We start from the raw sequence: 14,726 nt of genomic DNA, 5'->3' as shown, positions 1-14,726 counted from the left end.
GGCTGGCCACGAGGCAGCAGTTCTCAATCTGTGGCCTATGACCCCTTTGGCAACCCTCCGTCTCCCAAATATGTTCGCATTACAATTCTTAACAGTAGCAAAGCTCCAGTTATGATGTGGCAACGGAAATGATTTATGGTGGTTGGTCACCACATCATGAGGAACTGTGCTGAAGGGTCACAGCATTAGAAAGGTTGAGGACCAGCTACTCCGCCATAGGGTAATCCTCAGTTCTCTGCAAGTAGCTCTTCCTAATGTGGAACCATTTCTGAGCAGAGAGTCTGAGTGAGGTGAAGACAGATAAAAAAGGGGCTCTCTGGCTTTGCAGCTGGATTTACTGAAGTCCAAGGAAAGAAGAACAAGGCTTAAATTCCTCAGCAGTAAGCTAAGAGAACCAAACCACTGTGGCCCCACAGCCGTGGCGTGAACCGATCAAGAGTCCTGAACTAGGCCTCTCAGAGAAGCAAAGAATTTCAGATAACTGGGTGAGAGGCAGTGATTGGACAATCCAGGACATGTTTCCTTTTGACTAGAAACCCAGGGCAGGGCAGAGCAGAGTGTAAAGTCACTCTCTGCCAGCTTCTTATCTTTCAGTCTGGAGGCTGAGTTTACTCTCTGGGAGGAGGGTGAAAACCACAGAGACTAGAGAGAAAGCAGGCCTCCAGAATGACAGGTGTGGCAGCAAACCAGCTGACCTGCCCGCCACTGGACTTTGAGCAAGTGGCATCCATCATCTGGCTGTTACCTTCCTTACCTGTGACGAAAGTTTCACAACAGGGCCTAGAACACTTGTGAAGAGCAGACATATATGCCCTACGAGTTATAATTACAGTAAATATCTCAATAGTTTGCATTCTTTTCTAATCTTTCGCATTCTTCAAGCTCCGGTTTCTAGCCCCCATCCCCCAATTCTGGAAGTATGCCTTAAACGGGAGAAATAATCGTTACATAATGTGTGCTGAGCTCACAAAGCGAGGGGAGCATGGTGTTCACACCTCTCTGCTTCCTGACTATGGATACAATGTAACCAGCTGCCTGAGGCTCCTGCTGCCACGCTCCCCCCACCCCCTCTGATGGACTGTATCTTCAAACTGTGAGCCACAAAACCCCTCTCTTGAGGTTGCTTTTAGTCAGGGTTTTGTCTCAGCAAGGAGAGAAAAGCAATTAGCACAGGGGTCAAGTGGTCTACCCAAAGAATCATACAAGAGGTGAGCGTGTCTTGATGCACCAGACTGATGCAATTTAAATCCAGCTGTCCCACACAAAAGGCCAAAAAGTTTAAGCACAAAACTTTCTCACCCCATAAACAATGACAGCAATATGTAGTTCCTAACAAATCAGTCACTTCCAGCTTCCTGTTGAATATATATATATATATATATATATATATATGTATATATATACAAGAATGTATATATATATACACACTATATACACACACACATATATATACGTATATATGTGTGTATATATATATTTGTATGCATTCTCTCTCCTTCTACAGCATACCCTCCATGGAGTTGAGCTCTGTATTTACTCTTGCCCATGGTGAGCAAGATGTTTGAAGCTGTTCAATTGGCAGTCCCAGACTGTAAAAATGCTCACATTCCCCAGGCTGGGTATGCTCTTTGGGACTTTGACAGAGGAAAAAGAAGCTTTGCTAAGCAATGAGGCAGGTAAGTGATAGGAAAGGGCAGCATCGTAGGGTCTCCCAGCATCCAGATATGCATGAAGTTGCTGCTGGCAGTGACACTGGAGCTCTGCGACCTGGGAGCTGAAAAAGAAAAAAAGACACAGCCAGAAAGGTTGCTGGGGACAGGTTGATGTGCTCTGGCTGTAGGAAACAGGATTTGTTCCTTACAAGAAGAGGGAACATAGCAGAAATGTCAGCCTGTGCTGTCATGACTTGGTCATGGCTATTCCCTCTTAGGCCACCACCCTTGGGGAGGGCAACCAACTACCATGTCATAAGGATATTCAGAATTTATGGGAGGTCTCCACAGTAAGGAGCTGTATTCTCATATTGACAGCCAACTAAGGCCTCCTGAGTATCAGGCTGCCATCTTGGGATGGGTCCTTCAGTTCTGATACCTTCAAAAGATCATAGCCTCTGCCAAGACCTTGAGAGCTTGTCTGGAGGTTCTAGCAGAGGAGCACAGCTACTCCTATACCCTTGACTGGAGACTCCTCTTCCTCTTCTCTGGGAAAGACACATGAGGCTTCATGAGGATTACACAGGAAGTGGTAAGGGAGGAAGGGGGACACTTTCCTACCCAGCTAGACTAGCCACACCAACCCTGGCCATCAATGGGGTAACAAATGTCACAACTAAATCACCCTCACATCTGCTTTACCGAGATCTTTCCTCCAAGGAATGTCTGAACCAGAGCCATTTGTATTAAAGTATCTCCAAACTCCCCCATTCACAGGAAAATAAGCATTTGATGTTTCAAGCTTCTAAGCTTTAGGGTGACTCCTGCAACACCAGGTACATAATGAATCTGACAAGAAACTGTCACCAATAAGACACCAAGATGAGAGGATGGAGGCATAAAAGCTCCTCAGTTGTCCCATGTCTACCACCTTCTCCACAGAAGCCTAGTGGCCTTCTCTATACCTTGACTTGCAGGAAATTCCACTCCCTACCCAACCTCCCTTGCTTTCTACTAGAATTTCTTTTTTTTTATAGACACTTTCAGCAAACAATCTTAAGGATGTTGACTTAAATTCTGAATATTTCCCTAGCTTCTTTCTCCTTGGATATCCCTATACAATCTGGCCCACATCAGGAATGGTCAGGGCAGATATAAGAGACATTAAGCTACCCACAAATCCAAAGTCAAGTTTCTAATGTTGGCTTACAGTCTGAACACATACACCTAATCACAGTCCCATTCAGACAATACCAGTTCTACCCCAAACAAACTGATTACACACATTTCCAGAAAAGTGTTAGGTGTTAGGGTTAGGGTTAGGGTTAGATGAGAGTCCAAAGAGAGGTGATGGTGGGGAGGGGGCTGATAGAGCCAAGACACAGCAGGTGGAAGCTCTAAATAGCTGCACCTTGGTGGAAGGAGCCAGCCATGGATAATAGCCAGAAAGACATTGCAAGCTTAACCATGTATGTGCTAGAAGATCTCATGGAAATTTATATACACTTTCTTATCAGCCTCTAGATGTTGTCTATGACAGAGTGACCTACAAGACCTCATTTAGCTGAAGAAGAAGAAATGACATCCTAGGGCATGGTTGGCATTAGTGCCACAAGTAGAACTAATGCCAAGATTTCCAACCTCGTACTCCGAGTTCTCTGCAGTGGATTCTTGAGATCCCAGAAAGAAAAATAAATAGCTCTTGCAAAGAGGTCTGCCCAGTCTCCCTAGGAATGGACAGCTCTGTCTAAGCCGCCATTGCCTCCCTACCTATTGATCTCCCATAGACAGAATCAACCAGTATCAACTGGAATCAACCTTTCTTCTGCTGCTGACACAGAGAACTCATCTACTTGCTTGACTACAAACTGTATCACTAAGAAAAACACTGAGAGGATAGTCACAGCTGATGTCATCTTGACACCCCAAGTTCTTGCTGTTAACACAGAGTTGGGCCGAAGAAATGCTGATATGTCTATGATAGGAACTAATTGAAGAGAAGCATTCTGTGGGCTGTGATTTCTTCCTGGACTTGTGAGGCTTCCAGAGTTCTTGTCACGAAGCATGTTGCCCACCCTTCTCCCCTGCCTTCCCTCTTGCTACATGGTTACACATCCAAAAAATACTCCAAGATAATGCAACTAAACCAAACCAGACATGTAGAGTTTCTTTATCCAGCCTACCAGCACACCTACTAATAACTCCAGCTATGTTTTGTCTTCTTTATTGAGTTCCCATTAAACCCGTGCTTGAGAGATTCCGCAGAATTTCATCATGAGCATATGGTCATACTACTTGCATGTGCTGAGAACACACCCAAAGATTCGGTACTAGGCCAATGCAATTTTTCTAGGAAGAAGAGACTTTTACTGGAGAAATCCTTCTGGAACCTGTGACGAGTGCTCTCTCCTTTTGCCCTGAGCTCCGCTACCATCTGCCAGGGAGGAGCAGCAGTTGGACCTACCTCTGGAGGGACAGTGAAAGGCTCCACCTCCACTTCTGTAGAGTTGGTTTTGTCAGTAGCCTGCTGGGCTTTGCCTTCGTCAGCTTTGTCAGCCTTGTCCTTACTGGAGCCTTTGGAAGATTTGGAGTCTTTGTCTTTGGAAGACAGCTTCAGCTCCTTCAGAGCCTTGGAGAACTTAGACTCCTGGGCCCCTCCTGAGAGGATCTCCACAGCAATCTCAACCAAGATCCGGCCCCTGAAGGACACGCCCTCCCCAAAGCCTTCATTCAGCTCCTGGTAGTCGTCCATGAGACTGTGGTTCCTGGGGGAGCCATACAGGTTAATCCAGGCGGGCCCGAAAGTGGGAAGAAAACCTAGGGAAAACCTGAGTGTTAATGACTCGCTGGACTTTCACATTTACTATGTGTTTTATAAGAGTTACATATAAAAATATTATGATATACAGACAAAAGAAAATATTTAAAAGACTTCCTCTCCAAAGACAATATTTGATCAACTTCCATCTATTCTCTCTTGCACATTTACACTTTTTCACATTTTTAATATTATTGAGGCCATCCCCACACATATGTAGCAGATGTGCAGCTTGGTCTTCATGTGAGTCCTAAAGAACTGGAGCAGGGGTTATCCCAAAAAGCTGCTGCCTGTGCGTGAGATATGTTCTTCTAGCTGGGCTGCCTTGTCTGGCCTCAGTAGGAGAGGAAGCACCTAGCCTTGCAGAGACTTGAAGTGCCAGAGTGTGGGGGGATGAACCCGGAGGCCCCACCTGCTCAGAGGAGAAGGGGAGGGGCATGGGAAAAGGATCATGGGAGGGGGTGACTGGGAGAAGAGGCAGTGAGCAGGAAGTAAAGTAAGTAAAAAACAATAAATTAAATTAAAAAATATTATAGAGGCCGCTTTGTACCCTTCTGTCACCATTTAGCCATTAAATGTTTATTTATTCCTAACACGAGCCAGGAAGCATGCTCGATGCCAACCATGGAGTTCAGCAGAGGCCAAGCTGATGCAGAGATTGAACAGAGAAGCCTTTACATAAATATTTATAATATCAACACTATACATCTTCTATTGCAAGAAAAAAATGATAGGCTGATGGAGCATGGAAGAGGGAGGGAGGGGCTGTAAACACCATAGTTGCCAAAAAAACGTTTTTCTTTCTGTCTCCTTTCCACCACCCTGACTTCTGCAGACTAGATTCTATCCCTCCGATTCTGTTCTCCTTTGGGCAAACTTATAGAAGCAAAAAGAAATTATTGTTAAAAGGATAGAAAAGATTTTATGGTCCCTGATGTCTACTTCAAAAATAAAAAATCTGTCTTTCTGAGCACCATCAAGAGGCTTCTAAAATGCTGTGAATAAAACAACTTAACATCTAGTTGAGAAACTATAGATGGATGTGTGTGTGTTTTTTATCTAAAGTGGTAAGCATGACTGTAATATGAAGAACCAGAGAACATACTGAGGGCTTTCTGTAATGTCAGTCTATGAAGGACATAAAAATACACAAGACTCTGCTCTTGGAAAATATTCATCTAGTTAAAAAATTAGCTATACTGATGTCATCTTTATGTGATATATGGAATGGTTAACATACATACGTGTGTGTGTGTGTGTATGTGTATACATGTATGTATACATATATATATATATATATGTATATATGCTTGCACTTGACCATGTAATTATATATGCATGTAGTATATAGGTATGTATATTTGCCAATCAACATAATGCAGTGCAGAGAAAAGTGGTTATAAATTTAAATGGAGCTTAATTTAGAACTTCTTACACACTAATGGGATTTTAGAAATGGAGTCATATACTGAGTGGGGGCTCTTTCCCCTGCCCCCACCCCCTTCAAAGCTTTGTGGTGTACCTGAGGCTTTCCAAGCTCCCTGAGTGTACTACAATCACCCACAGCCCTCTGCCACCATCAAGCTTCCAACAAGTGACTGGGACATCATTTTTATATATTCCAAAACATGTTTCCATTGACCACACGTACCACACAAAAACGTGTATCCGGGCAGACTGGCCTATAGATTTTAGTTTACTGACCTTTGGTTTTATCTGACTTCTGTTTTCTTAGTAGAACAGGGTCACACTACAGCTAGATAGCAAGAGTCATGGGAGACCCAGGACCAGACCTTGGTTCCATCATGAGCTTAACCAAGCCACACCACAGATGACAGAATCATGACAGGTGTTGGTACGCGCCTACGTGATCCTCTCTCTTTGAAGGTGGCTCTGGTTTTGAGACCTACTTCCGAGTCAGACACACAAAACTCTCTACCTTTATCTCCGTCCTGCTCATTGGAGATTTTCTTCAGGTCGATGAAGTGGGTTGCCAGAGCTACGTCATTCACGCTGCCCTCATCCCACACCTGAATTTTCACCCTCCGGCACAAGGGAGGGAACATTTCCTTGAAGACCACCTGCTCCTGCCACACAGGATCAGCACAGTTCTTCTGCACAGAAGTTCTCCCCTAAAAGTACAAGCCAGGAGGATGTGAGCCATGGAGACAAATGGCCAAAGAAAACCCTTCAAAGCACCTAGAGATGTGAAGGGAATTAGTCAAAGATCATGGGCATGTCTCCCTGACGCCTGTAAAAGCAATTACATTGATTCTGTTAACATTACTGCTGGCCTAGATGTTGCACAGGGCACTGGGGCAAAGGTGACCGTTGTCCTTGGAAGTTTCTACTGAACAGGTAAGCGTTAAGGTGTCTCCAGGAAAGCAGCAGACATAGCTAGACCCTGAGGTCATACCTACATAAAGACCAGGGTGAACTTTATGTTTGACCGTGAGTGAATCAGCCTGGGCCTTAATTCATAAACCAGAATGATGTGCCCTCCTGTGTGCCCTCCAAATTGAACCCAAGTGAGATACACTCCAGCATTTACTCCTGCTGATAGGAAGAGGCAGGGGCATGCTATGAAAGCGCATGTTGTTCAAAGTCTCAAAGTCCAGTAGGGTACACGGCAGTTTTGACCACAAACCCAGGCCTTGAATCTTCCAATGGTCTTTGAGGAAAGAACAGAGGTATCTAGGGTTATGTAGGAGGATGATTGCCTTGGAAACTGAGAAATGGGCCGGGAGAGAGTGGTAATTCTACAGGCCCTGGTACTTGATCATGGAAGTAGCCAGCTGTGAGGAGAGATGTTTTCCTACCTGGCCCTAAGTTGCAACACATCTAACCTTAGCTCTTTTCCACAATCCCCAGTGAGGTGTGAGTGATCAACTGACCTCTGCACCACTGATATCTAACCTTTTCCCTTCCTGTGGCAAGGTTCTCTCTGAGGCACTTTCAACTTAACTTCATTTGGTTAAAAGTGTTCTGAATTCAGAGCAAGATACAACTGCCACTGTCGGTGACAAAGTTTCCTCACCGTCTGCCCAGCAAAGGACACCTCCACGAAGGGATCCACGAGGTCCTTACTGTCACCCACAAATGCTTTGGTGACATTTGCCATAATGCTAGAGTTCATTTTGGGTAATCCTTCTGCTCGGTAGAGTCTCACGTAGAACCTGGCCCAAGGTCTCTCTGATGGGAATCCTTGAGGGATCAAAAGGTTCCTAGAGGAAGACAAGAAATTTTTAAAATGAAATGGTCTGCCAGCCAAGAGGAGGGAGAAGGGGTGGGAACAGGCTGAAGGCAGAAAGAAAGAAAAATCTGCATATAGAAAAACACTGGGATTCATCACTGAACCAAGTTAAATCCTTTGTTCTGTGTCATAAACCGGTGGTTGAAAGTATGATTCTTTCAAAGAAAAAAAAAACAGCTACATGTGGATAAATCATATAATCTCAAGAATAGCTTATCTACATAATGCATACACATAAGGATCAGAGGACATAGAAGGTGTGGTAGAAAGGCTGTCAGGGCCTGAGGCCTGTACACATGCTGCAGAGTAGTCTGTTCTTTAAACAACAGCAAAAAAAGACAGGAAGCAGGGGGTGCACAGGAAAGAGGGGTTTGATCTGGGAATGGTAGAATGAAAGAGTGTGAGTCAATATGACCGAGGTAGATTACATAAAATTCTCAAAGACATAATAATAATAATAATAATAATAATAACAACAACAACAATAACAACAGAATGGATTATCTAAAATAAGATGTTACGGGCAAACAATGTTCTTGTCTGAAAAATATAAGCTCTCAAAAGAGCCATGGCTTTGAGAAGATGTGTTCAGGCATCTGACAGAGTTGAGTCTGATGGATAGGCCAGGTGCTTGGCAGAAGAATGGAGAGGGGGAAGAGATGTAGAGGAGGGAATATAATTTCTCTTTTATCACTCTGGTTGGCTCTATCTCACTTCTCTATTTGCTCCTCAGCATCGAAGGTTTTGGGGTTGGTCTTTAAGATGTCGCCTTTCCCAGTCACGCTGATGTCACACTTCAGGTAGCCCTTGGTGCCAGTCCTGATGTCACCAGGGTCTGTAAGCAGTGCCCACTTGTCGCAGAACTGATGACCTACGAACACACTTTGTAAGTAGTATCCTTTGCAGATGTACAGTGGCTCACACATCCCTTCCCACACCCCAGGGTCCTGGTCTCTCTTTGATGCTTAGAATAGTAGCCATTTGTAGATATTCCCAGTCCTCAGGCTTTCCCACTCTCTTTTTTCCCACCTGCCAATGGATCATAGGCATTTGGGAGACTTTCAGTCTAGTGAACCACATAGGAAAGTCCCAGCTTGGCAGAGCAGAGAGTCAACCAAAGAAGAGTAAGAAGCAAGATAGATAGCTTGCTTACTTACCCGGCTGGTTGTACACCGTCCCCACATCCACTCTGAAAGAGCCAATCAGGATGCTTCCTATCAGCTTGTGATGTAAGACCTACAAAAGATAAGAGCGCCAATCTGAATCATTTGTCTTTGCAGATGCATCTGTGAAATGGATTCAGTATTCACCAAAGAGATCTCTTGGACTTGATCCTTGTTTGGAGCAGAGTCTCTCTCTCTCTCTCTCTCTCTCTTTCTCTCTCTCTCTCTCTCTCTCACACACACACACACACCACAAATACACATATTCTCACATACATATAAACATGCACACACACACACACTCACCTATGTGCTCATCAACCCCCAGGGTCCTACATGAGCTCCAGATGTGTCTCACCTGTGCTTCCTTCTCTAGCAACCCTTCTGCTCATCTGCTGAAGGACACCTGACACTCTCACTACCCAAGAGATTTCTTTAATCAAATGGGCCCTGGAAAGTTATCCCTCAGTACCTGTTTTTTCTGCCTCAAACTTGACCTATCCTCCACTGGCTAGAGCAAAAGTCACCTCCTCCAAGCATCTGTCCTTTATCCCCAAGATGCCACTGTCATTTCTCTCCTCAGCCTCCAAAACAACTTTCACAACTTTCTTTAGAACTTATCATGTGCTGCCAGATGTGTTAGTAATGCACAATAGAGTAAGTTCCACACAGTATAGTATTTGTCCCCGTTAGAAGGGCGCAGAGCACCTGTCTTGGTTACATCAGCATGCTGAAAGGCTGGTATCACCATGAGGAAGTCCTGAAGGTGGCACAGTTGGTGCCATGTCTAAAAGCCACAGTGTGTGAGAGGCTGATGGGAAACCTGGAATAGTTTAATCTTTAATCCAGAAAAGGGAGCTGTCGAAAGAAGACAGTGTGACTCAAGTCCCTCAAATCTTGGAAATGCTGCATCCAGAGAAGGGGTCAAGGCTCCCTCCATGGTTCTTCAGTAACAGGCTGAGATGTCAGCTCACTAAGGATGCTACTTCTTAGACTCGTCAGAATCTCTAGCAATGAAGGGGTCATTCAGAAGTAGTGACCTCTCTGTCACTGGAACCCAAGGGCCCTGAGAACTCCATGGCATCGCGGAGGTGGCTGAGATTCCGACTTACTATAAATCCTGTGCTTCCCTTGATCAAGGGCAGTGTCTCTGTATCTCACCTACCATGTACCCCATTCATAACAGATGCTCAATGAATGTTCGATGAGTTAATGGATGGTTTAAAGAAGGATGAATGGTAGAGTCTATGGCTTCTAAATAGCTCATGTTGCCAGGAGCAGTGGGAAGAAGAAAATCAGCTGACCTCAAGAAATGACAGCCATTCCAATTTCTCTTCCTTCTCTCTGTCTCTCACTGTGTCTCTCTGTCTCTGTCTGTCTCTCTGTGTCTTTCTCTCTGTGTCTTTCTCTCTGTGTCTCTCTCTGTGTCTCTCTGTGTCTCTCTGTGTCTCTGTGTCTCTCTCTGTGTCTCTGTGTCTCTCTCTGTGTCTCTGTGTCTCTCTCTGTGTCTCTCTGTCTCTGTATCTCTGTCTCTGTGTCTCTGTCTCTGTGTCTCTGTCTCTGTCTCTCTCTCTGTGTCTCTGTCTCTGTGTTTCTGTCTCTGTCTCTGTCTCTCTCTCTTTCTCTCTCTCTCCCTCTTTCTTTCTCTGGCTGTTATTTTCTAGTGTCAGAGAACAGAGGGGAAACAAGGACAGCTTGGCTTCAGCAGAGGAGCTATTTAAGACCGCACACAAAAAGCTGCCTCTGTTACCAGCCTTGTTTTCTGTGGCTAACATGACCGTCCCCCCCCACCCCACCCCCAAGTCTTGTCTCAAGTTCCTTTCACAAGATAAACGTTCCTGTGGACGATGGAATGAAAGACTCTCAAACAATTCTTCCAACCACACAGGAGATCTCTCCTAGTGCCAGCCAAGCCTACGATGATATTACTAGGCTCCTGGGGATGCACCACACACGGTGTCCTGTGGTTCTATGTTCCTTGGGCTACTGTTAAAGGGAAATGGTCTATGGGACCACCGGGACATTTATCCCCTTTTTAGATCCCACTGAGTCCGTTCATGCTGCCCATATGCGCTTGGGTTTGGGGCTATCCACTTGAATTTAGGCAAGCTAGCAGTGGCCATCCTCTCTAAGAGTAATGCCACGCCCCCTTACAGAAACCTGCCAATAGTTCCTCAGCTAGGGGCGGAGCCTCACGAGCCCTCCCGTTAACACTGAGATTTTGACTGGCTTGCTTTTACGTAATAGCCTCATGACTCTGAGTAGCCAAACATTTTCTGATTGAATTTGAGGACTACATCCCATGAGAAAATTTATGCCTAGTAATATAAGCCTGGTCAAAAAACCCCACGGACAGGGAAGTGATAGATCCTAAAAGAGAACCTACTATTGTTATTTTGCTAGGTGGCCATGCTGCCAAATGGCCTTCTAAATACCTACATTTATCCACCTACATCTGTGCTGCTCTCTGCCTTGGTCAGATTTTGCAGTGGTCAGTGGTTAATACAAGGCCTCATAAGTAAGTATTGAGAATATGTAACTACGAGTCATCTCTCTTTAACACTGAGTTCATTCATTCACGCTGACTTTCAGTTCATGAACTGGCAGTAAGGCTGTATTAAACATAAGAAGGAGGGGTTTCCTTTACCATCTAGGGTGTCTCTCCCTAGGAGTCATTTAAGACCTGCAAAAGTGTCTTCTCCCAAAGAAGGAATGAAACGTGCAAACATGCTTTGATCCTGTGTCTAAAGTTCCAGGAGTCCTGCATACAGTCATGACTCTTGTCTACGCTGCGACGATGAACTTAGCCGCTCTAGAGGCAGCCTCATCAGGAGGCAGCCGGAGTGACAGCACAAAGTCCCGAGAGCCATCTCAGCTCCCAAAATACCTTCTGCATCCTTGTCACCACGCCTGAAACTTGGATGCTAAGACTGTTTGGCTCTTGGTGGCTTTTCCTTCCTCAAGAGTCACACTCTTCTAACGCCCCTAGGAAGGACCATATCATGATGCCTCTGCGACCCAGGCCTTGAGACAGGAGTTTATTAACATTCAGCTAAGGTTAGAGGTCATATTACATATGCACACACATGTGAGAGGGTGATAAAAACAGGACAGGGAAGGGATTCAGAGTTGCCGTGACTAATGTGGGAACCCTTCCCCGTTTCTCTGTGCACTTTTACCAACATAAACGAGTAGTCCTGTTCTTTGAGAAGTCTTCAGAACAAAGCACTTAATCTCGCTCCAACCCCTGCCCCACACCCTCAGGCACACCCAGCTTCACAACCCTCTTCATGGAAGAAGTGGCTGTTTCCTGAGATTAAGAAATAGATGTCACCATCTGCCACCTACTGTTCTCTGACCTCTGCTGAACAGTGTGCAGTCGGCAATGGACCCGGCTGGCCAGTTCTTTTGTTTGTTTGTTTTTGTTTTTGTTTTGTTTTTTGGTTCTTTTGATTTTAGGTTTTTCGAGACAGGGTTTCTCTGTATAGCCCTGGCTGTCCTGGAACTCACTCTGTAGACCAGGCTGTCCTCGAACTCAGAAATCCACCTGCCTCTGCCTCCCAGAGTGCTGGGATTACAGGTGTGCACCACCACTATCCGGCTCAAGCTGGCCAGTTCTGCTCTCAGTTGGGACAATACGACTTCAGCATATTTTCTCTTTTCATTCCTGCCACTCAAGAACTAGGTACATGACCATGTCCCAGAAAGCCCAGAGGGCTCTCACTGTTTCTGCTCTTCAGTCTGGATCTGTGGATAAACATCCCCTTCCTGGATGGGCTGAGAAAGATCTGTCTAGCAGACCCGATTCCTGCTGACAAGGCCCCGAGGTCCACACTCAGAGGCATCTTTCAAGAACCCTGAGATGCACCAAATCATTTTCTCTGCCCATTTGGGTATTATCAGCAATTGACATATGCAAACTGTTCCCAGTGTCTATTCCTGTTTCTCTATTTGTCACTGACTAGAAGAAAAGATGGTTGGGATTAATTAGGGTAGATATCACCCCAAGAGAAAAACATAACATTAACTTGATTTTAAAAAAAATAACTGAAAAATGGCAGCCAATTAAGATGTCATCGGCAGCACATGTTTCATTATTCCCACAGCCACTTGGCAAATGTATACTGTAGTTTACCTCTTCCTTCCAAGGAGCGCAGATTCCCTTGAGATGGTTCTGCCTTTTAAAATCCTCCATATTGGGGATTTTCAGCTTTAGCCTGATGCTTCCACTGTCACCAACCTATACATATCCCCTTGAGCCCAGGCATCCCTAACCAGGCTGAGCTGCCCCGCCCCAGTGTCTAGAGTCTCTCCTGCTTTCCCCCAGTTCCACCCCCTGCCATACTATACTTACTGAGATTTTGATGATCTTGTCGAAAAGATGCACTTGGGGTCCGATGAAATCAAAGACAAAGTACTGTAAGACACGAAGTTCATCTTGGTCATCAACCCCCAGTTTACAGCTAAGGACCTCGCTCCTGAAATGACTAGACCCTTTATGTTTGCACTTGTTTTGTATATTATTTTATATATTATATTTTAAATGTCACCAACCACATTCTCGCATAGGATAAGTATAAGCATTCCTCTAAAATAGACATAAGCAGTATTTCTGGATCATGGATTATGTGCATGTAAAATTTTAATAATATTAAGTCTTCTCTCTTGAGTTACTAATAAGCTGTATTCGTTATTTTTCTGCTGTTATGATAAAATGCCAGGAGCAAGGTAACTTATAGAAACTTATAGAAAATCTAGTTTATTGAGCTGTAGATATAAAAGAATTATCAATTGTGGGTGGAAAGAAAATGAAAATTTCCTCTCTAGAGTAAAATAGAAGAACAAAAATAAACTGCATGTGCTGCACTAGGAGATCTTTAAAATGGCGTCGGTCCTCAGGCTGCGGAGTGGCCCCACAGTAGAACTCTTGCCTAGTGTATGCATTTGACCCACAGCACCATAATAAACAAACTTAAAGGTCATTTTTCAGTTTAGTCAGAAAACAGGTATGACCTTTAAAGAAATTTTTCATATGTAATACACACACATACACACACACACACATACACACACACCTTTTTTTGACACATTTTACTGTTTTTTTTTTTACATGTTTAGAACTAAAAAATTCCACGGACGTTTCACTTTGGTGAACATCTTCACTCTCACACGATGACTCTATGCGGGTCCTGTGGGCTGGTGATGTTCCAGCGTTTGCTGCCTTCAGCTGACTCTCGCTGAGAGAGAACTCTTCAATGTCTCACAGACTCTGGGCCTGCACCCATTTTTCTGGCCAGCAAATATTCAGTAACCCCTACTTCCTCCTCCATACCCTCTGCCTTGAATGAAAGGTTAGGCCCTGGGCTTGCCTCCTGTTCTCTCTCTTGGTTTCCTACTTGCTACAGTTGGGCTCAACCTGACGTCATTTACGACCAAGATCGCAGGCATAATTATAGCATTTAACATGTAAATGGGCCTTGCTGGTTTTCGTGAATTCTCATACACGCTCTTTAATATCATATCTGTGCCAAAAGGACAGAGGGAGAAGTGGGACACAAAGAGGGAAAGTAACATCTGGGGAGCTCAGGGGCAATCCTGGCACAGAGGAAAGAATTAGTGGCTCAAACATGATTTGGGGATTTTTCATTAATATCATTATCCATGCTGTCCCTGACTTCCTGTAGATTATCATTAGCATAGTAATGAAGACTCTGCAGTATATTTTTTAGCAATTAATATTGTCAGGCAATTGGAAATATCCAAGTTTAAATGCCTACATCCTGTTCCTCATAAGTTAGACCACATAAGTATACCATAAGTACAAGCCAAAGGCTAAAAGC

General features: G+C 44.5%; 1 protein-coding gene across 1 annotated transcript in view; it reads right to left on the bottom strand.

The window, feature by feature from the left end:
• Positions 1 to 14,726, bottom strand: part of Fer1l6 (fer-1 like family member 6) — a 126,211-nt gene that overhangs the window by 99,519 nt on the left and 11,966 nt on the right. Inside the window, exons 6-11 of the mRNA XM_052161555.1 lie at positions 13,241 to 13,303; positions 8,881 to 8,959; positions 8,438 to 8,594; positions 7,508 to 7,694; positions 6,410 to 6,602; positions 4,117 to 4,469 (exon numbers count right to left, since the gene is read on the bottom strand). Coding sequence (XP_052017515.1) covers positions 4,117 to 4,469; positions 6,410 to 6,602; positions 7,508 to 7,694; positions 8,438 to 8,594; positions 8,881 to 8,959; positions 13,241 to 13,303 — 1,032 coding nt within the window. The remainder of the gene's footprint in view (positions 1 to 4,116; positions 4,470 to 6,409; positions 6,603 to 7,507; positions 7,695 to 8,437; positions 8,595 to 8,880; positions 8,960 to 13,240; positions 13,304 to 14,726) is intronic.

The sequence above is a fragment of the Apodemus sylvaticus genome, chromosome 17, assembly GCF_947179515.1.
Source record: "Apodemus sylvaticus chromosome 17, mApoSyl1.1, whole genome shotgun sequence".
Classification (NCBI taxonomy): domain Eukaryota; kingdom Metazoa; phylum Chordata; class Mammalia; order Rodentia; family Muridae; genus Apodemus; species Apodemus sylvaticus.
This window is presented reverse-complemented; position numbering and strand designations above follow the sequence as displayed.